General features: G+C 47.1%; 1 protein-coding gene across 1 annotated transcript; it reads left to right on the top strand.

Moving 5' to 3' along the window:
• Window positions 1-404: 404 nt before the first annotated feature.
• On the top strand, window positions 405-4,880 carry LOC309672463 (nucleoporin NUP35-like; the record flags this gene model as incomplete). Its single annotated transcript, XM_082483992.1, has 7 exons — window positions 405-423; window positions 971-1,141; window positions 1,830-1,957; window positions 3,589-3,649; window positions 4,031-4,172; window positions 4,568-4,637; window positions 4,728-4,880. 7 exons carry the CDS (start codon window positions 405-407, stop codon window positions 4,878-4,880), a joined length of 744 nt encoding a protein of 247 aa, XP_082340118.1.
• Window positions 4,881-6,683: the final 1,803 nt, after the last annotated feature.

Here is a 6,683-nt window from a genome sequence, read left to right as displayed (position 1 = left end):
TCCCCGCCGCCCGGGCGCACACGGCCGCCTTCGCCGCGGAGCCGCCGTCCGCAGGTGAGCCGGGCCGCGGGGCCGCCCCCCCTTCCCGGCCTCGCGCCCCCTCCGGCTCTGCCGGCCGCCGCCTGGCCCCGCGCGCGCCGGGCCGGGGCGGGGCGGGCCGGGCCGGGCCGGGTCGTGCCGCGCGGCCCTTGTGCGCGTGCGGGGCCGTTGGGCGGCGCGAGGTGCCTCAGAGGCGGCTGCTGCCCGGACGAGGCTGCCCGGCCCGTCCCCCCGGCGCTGCCCGCCCTCCGCTGGCCTGCTGAGTAGGCCCGGACCGGGGCTGTCCGTCGCTTCTGGCGGTGCTGCACGTTGGGGGAGTCCGGAGGCCGCGGGGCTGAAGTTGGGTGATGGGAGACGGCGCCAGGATGAGCCCCTTCTCCTGGGGTAAAGCGAAAAGGCTTGTGGGTTTAAACCAAGGGGCCGGTGCTCCGGGGTATAAGATCCGCCCCTGAAGCACCCCGAAAGCAGGTACAGCTCAGGGGGGTGGCGAGTGCGGCTGCGGTGGCAGGGCCTCGGTGAAGTCGCGACGTGGCTGGCGTGAGCCCGCGGTGCTGTGTTGGAGTACATTCCCCTGTCTAGGGTGCGGAACCGGCCAGCAGGGCAGGAGAATCCAGCCTTGGCATGATGGCCTTTACCAAAGAAAGACCTTTGAAACAACCCCATAATTACCCTCTAACCCGGAAATCCAGCTGTAGCCGAAGCAGTGTGTTTTAACAATGAAGTCTCAGCGTGGCAGTTCTTGTCATTGCAAAAAAATGCCAGATTATGATAAACTTTTATTACTTGTAAAATACGTTATTAGAACAAACTTAGTCACTTAGTGTACATTGTTTTACGTTTTTTTAATGGAACATCCATTTATGCTGTAGAAAAGTCTCGATCACTTGGCTGCTTCCATGGTTTTTTGTGTGTTTTTTTTTCATTAATACAGGAGCTGAGCCAAAGAGTCCTGGCTCCCGAACATCTCCAGTACCTGAGGAGAGTTTTGAGTTTCTTCCTGAATTCTTGATGGGCAATTTACCTATACCAGAGGCTCCGGAACCCTATGCTTTAAACAGCCGTGCAGTTGGTGTAATGGAAATGAGCTCTCCGCTACTTGCAGGTCAGAATTCGTCTGATTCTTGTCTGGTCCCCCTAAATAAAAGCCTTCTAAGGAAATAGATATGAAATTGAAAATAATTGTGTGAATTTCACCTAACTGTTTTTAAAAGGGTTTATTACAGCCTCAGGATATGAACTCTAGAAAAGTGGGAACCAGTAAGGTACTAAGGTGGGCCTCCCAAAATGAGTGGTTAAGTATGCCACTGAAGCCGAAAACCTTGATGGGGGTAGAGCACTTTGCAGAATACACCCTAAGAGTTCTTGGATGCGTTAAAGAGGTCAGAGAGGAGTCTTGACGGTCAGGATTTAGGACTGAAGATTTAGGACTCTTTGGAAGAGCTTAATTTTCCAAATGTTTTGCAAGTGAAAACCGTGAAGTCAAACTAACCCCCTCCCCCCCAACCCGGCCGGGGTAAACACCCGCAAAGTGTTCAGAGCTATGTCATGATCTTTCAGTCGGTTTAATTCTCGGTTGTACTGGAGGAGGCAGTGTCTGACACATGTGTGATATTCTTCCGTAGAACGACCGAGGCTGCAGAGTTGGGGAGGCCGGATGGTTTTGCAAGCCCCCAGCGAAAGAATCCAGAGTCTTTCCTGGCTGAATTTCCTGCTGAAGTTTCAAGAACAAGTAGCAGTGGAGTAAACTTGCAAGTCTTCTCAGGCTCTTCGTTTATTCCTTTTGATTGCAGGAGGATCTCCCCGACCAGCAGTAGTCCCGACGCCTAAAGCGAAAAGCAGTGCACCGCCAGTTCGAAGCCTTTATGATGAATTATCTAGTCCTGCACTTGGATCGATGCCTCTAAGCTCAGGAAGACCAGTAAGTGGCTTAGGTACTGGCCTGTTGGAAGCAGAAGAGGGGAGATAGTTTACCGCTTCCGTGAGTTCTTTTAACTCCGTTGTCAGCAAACTGGCTGGTGAGCCTTCAGGTCCTGCTGCTGCTTAGTCTGGTTGCTTGGTGTGCTTGTTCCTGTGTAGCCTAACTGCGAGCTGCCGTTGTGGAGCCGTCTCCTGTTGTTAGTGATTTTCGGTGCTGTAGAGAATGCAAAGTGCAAATCTTGCCTCTGTTATGCTTTGTCCATGACAAATGCAGACTTGTGAGAGCTTTTTACCTTCTTGTAAATCTATGGGGCTGCTGATTGCCCGAAGGGCCCAAATTTGTGTTCTCTTTTCTGTTAGTGGGCACTAGAGGCATTTACTGAGCTAGGAGGACTTTTGTGCGGAGGGAAAGATGTCATCAAACTTTGGGGAGGGAGACGGGGTCAATTTTGAAAGTAACAAAAAATTTCTGCAAGGTCATTCTAATAATAAGCTCCAACACTTACCTCAAGCAAGCAGCCAAACATTAGTAGGTTCTCTTTTGGTGAACATGATTCTTTAGATGCAAGGAGAAGGCCTCACTGAATGTGCAGTCCTTTTTTGTGTGTTACCTTCTGAAAAGTTTATTTTTAAAGTTCAATTACTCTGCGAAGGACAGAACCCAACTGTCCTAAAGGACTGGATATTTTAAAAAACAAAAATAAAGAAAGACCAGCTCTCAGAATACATGTTGCTAGGCAGAGTGGTGCTCAAGTTTGTTTGATCTTGCATCTGAGACGTGCCCTGATTCAGACTAAAAATGTACTAAAATTGTTTTGGATATTGAAATCCTTCTATGTTAAAAAGCAAATAACTCCTGGCTGCTAAAGCTGGAAGTATACTTTCCTTTAGCACAGTTGCAGTAAGGAGTTGAGAGGATAAGGAAGTCAGTGGTGAGGAATACCAGTGGGGATGATGCTCTCGTGATTTGTAAGCCTTTTAGACAGTGAAAATCAGATGCTGGTGACTAATGATCCTGGCATGCTTTCCATCAGGATGCAGGTGAATGTGTGAATTGCTCTACTACAGCACTGGCGAGATGCCTGTTTTTTTGAAAAAGTAAATCTTGCAGATTTCTGAGTATCGATACCAAGAGCTGCTTGGTTTCACAAAGCATATGCGATTGGTGTTAGGTAAGGGATTCTTCAGTTCCTATTGCCTAAAGCTCACCCTAAGCCTAACTAAGCTTTCTTCTTGTGTACTGGTAGCTCTTTCTTGTTAGATGCTAAAATATTGCAGACAGTGCCTGAATCCTGTTGCTTGTGGCGCTTCCCTTCAGGAGTTTGCTCTACACTCCCATGCTATCTCTGATCGTTGCACTGAAGCCTCTGATCAGGAAAGTTAACTGCCTTCTCTTCTAAGGCTTAGTCATCAGCTGGAAATGCCAGAATGGCATTCCAGAGGCCGACTGGCTGTCCAGACAATCTGCTAGGCAGCGTGCTAGAACGTAATACCATTGTCAAATCACTTTTCGTTGCTAACTTTTAATAATCTTGTATGAAATGTACTTGGAAATGCCTGGAAATGCTCTCGGCTGATCTGAGAAGTGCACCTGTAAGAATGATTTGTTACTCTTTCTGTATTTTACTGCAGGCCAGCTTCTCTCTAACACAAAGCCCATTGGTTGGAACTCTGCCAGCAACTCCTGGAACAGGTAGATATCATGTCAAAATAGATAATCGACTGTCTTACAGCTTTCCTTAAGAAAGAAAAACCATTACTGTTCAAGCTGCATCAACTCCTTGCTAGTTGACGAAGGACTTGTATCTTTCTTTACGGGCTTTTCAAAAGAGATGTGGATGTGAACGGGAAATGGTTTTCCACTTTGAGATAAACTAAATTGCAATCAGCTTTGTTTATTCCTTATTCAAGTGTGTTGTTGAAGTGAGCACAGAGGTAGTTGTGCTTGAGTGAAGCTGCTGAGATCTATGGGTCGCCTTGAATCTTCATAAGGTTTCTGATCTTGAGTTTAGGCTCCTAAGCTGATCTGTCTTGCAAAAGTGATTTGTTAAACAATGCCATTTCAATTTAACAGCTTCAGGGACGTTCACTCCTGCGAGTGCCAGGCAGCCTAGCAAGAGCACTCCATCTCCTGCTCAACAAGATCCTTTTTATACTCAGGGTGGATCCCTAAGTGCAGCGGATCAACTTGATGGCACATGGGTAACTGTATTTGGGTAAGTAGACTTCCAAAGCATGAGAAAAATCACGGGTGAAATCCTGGCAACGTGTGGCAAGGAGGCCTTGGACGTTGCTGTTGTCTGGCATTCCTAGGTTCTGCCGGAAGTACAGCTGCGGCTGAAGCCAGTCAATGCCCCTGTTCTAGTGAAGCACCTTAACTTAAGCTGCATGTTATTTTTTTCCAGTTAGAAAGGCAGCATTCTGCCATTGGGGTGTGGTGAAGGAAGAAAGCCTAGAAGATAATATTCCTGCAGGCCCTGCTTCTAAAATGGCATTAACACACTGGTCTCTTCTGGATTTCTAAACCCCCTTCCTAGGCTCCTGTTTTAGCACCAGATTTCATAAAGTGCTCCCGGTAAATTCTGGATTCTTTTTTTTTTCGGTTTTTCAGATTTACTCCGGCATCAGCTTCCTATATTCTTCAACAGTTTGGGCAGTATGGAACCATCTTAAAGCATGTGGTATGTCTTAGTTTGAGATTTATTTCTGAAAACGTTGTGGCTCATTCTTTAAAAGGCTGAGTGTCACAATTGTCACTTAATGTCATCTAGATGTCCAACACGGGAAACTGGATGCATATTCAATACCAGTCTAAATTTCAAGCCCGGAAAGCCTTAAGCAAAGATGGAAAAGTGTTTGGTGACGGTATCATGATTGGTGTCAAGCGGTGTACAGATCAAGTAAGTTACCAGCTGCTTTTATGACATGGAAGGCGCTCTGCTTTTGGGCTTCCTCTTGATTTTCCCTGACCTCTTTTCTTTTTTCCCTTTTTGAATTGCAAAACCTAGCAAGTTAAGTTCTGTAGGTAGAGTCTCTTCTGCCTTACATGAGTTTTTCGTAAGCGTTTGTCCAAATTTGCTGCTGAGAAGGATCACGATTGCAAACCTCTGTGCTGCTTGGAAGTTAGAATGCACAGGATTCTGTTGTTGTACCAGATACGAAGGGAAACCATAACATAGGAGACACTTGAGCTACAAGAGTTTCCGAGACGGGAATTGGTAGCTGGAACGCTACAAGTAACGATCTAAGACACTCAATTGTCAGGTATCTGGTCTTTGTTGCTTTTGAAATGCCTGTTTTTTGTGGCTAGTGTCCGCTTTGAAATATCCCTAACCAAAGCCATAGTCATTAGCCTGTATGTTTGGAGGCAAGAGAGACTGCTGGAGACCAATGCATTTGAGGGTTTGGCCTTAGTCTGTAAAGCTCTGCCTTGCAATTGGCAATTGGATAGGATGGATTTGGCATCAGTGCTTCGGCTTCTGATTGAAAAGGAGCAGGTAGTTCCATGGGTCAGTTCCCCTTGTGTTGAGCAGAGGCAGCTGCCACCCCCACGGGACGCTACCCCTATGCTGTATTTTGGATAGCCGTCTGCGGCCAGACGGGCTTCTCAATGTCTGTCGTCCCGATGGGCTTCTCAATGTCTGTCGTCCCGAGGCTGTTGAAGGCTGTGCTCTGCTGAGTCTAATGCAGCAAATCGGGTCTCCCCAGGCTGGTTGCCATTTCCCGTCTTGTGTTCTCTGGGTTCTTGTGGAACTTGTGGTTCCCATCGGGTCGCTTGCTGCCCCTTCCATTCTGCACGCATTCCCTTCCAAACACAGCTGACAAAAATGGAGCCTTCTGCCTCCTTTTCTAGCATTTGCCAAGGGGACTGAGTGAAACTCCTTGGCAAACTGAACCTGAGCCAAAAGCTGCCAGCGGGTAAAGGACTGGAGAGGCTCCTCTAGGGCTCGGCTAGAATATTCTTAGAAGTCTTTGGAAAGAGGATGTTGTGCTACGTGTGTTCATCTGGGCCTGAAAAAAAGTTACTTCTTGAAGACTGCTGCAAGTCTTACCATTTTTTATTTTCTCTGCACTGTTTCAAACTTGGCTGCCGCTTAGGACCTACAGTGAACAGATGACAAGCTTCCACTGCTGTGCAATGGCATAATGCAACCTATCAATGCTTGCAGTGAGAGAAATGCTTGGTGGTGCTCTGTACTGACAGGCAATTTACCTGTCAATTTACCTTGCTGGCTCAGAAATGTGAACGGATGTTATGAGACGATTCCGGATAATAATTCTAGATACTAAAGGTTGAAGTACTGCTTTGTGGTACTTGCTTACATTCTACTATGCCTCTTTTTAAGAGTGTGATGGCCAACTTGGAAAGAAGCTCTAGATCGTCAATGCCTTCAGTTTGTACCCCAAGGTTTCCTACGATGAGACCTCTTGCCCCAGCATATCAAGCTTCCGTGAGACACTATCAGGTATTTTAAGGGAACAGAAGTGCGTGTTTCTTTGTGCTGTCTCCTCTGAGTTGGATGAGGCTGTACGCTCAATCACTTCCACGTGACTTTGGCCTCGATCTTCTCCTCCTGTCGTTTCTTTAAAGATGTGCCTCAAGTACAACCTTACTCTCTTCAGGCTCTGAAATAACGATAATACTGATAATGATGGTAGTCCTGATAATAATGATAAATGAATTGATGACTTGTCCTGTTTCCAGAGGTTAAGGACTTGTTTTGAAA

The sequence above is a fragment of the Vanellus vanellus genome, assembly GCF_965231255.1.
Source record: "Vanellus vanellus genome assembly, chromosome: 5".
Lineage (NCBI taxonomy): Eukaryota > Metazoa > Chordata > Aves > Charadriiformes > Charadriidae > Vanellus > Vanellus vanellus.
Note: the sequence above shows the minus strand (reverse complement) of the source record. Positions and strands in the feature narration are given on the sequence as shown.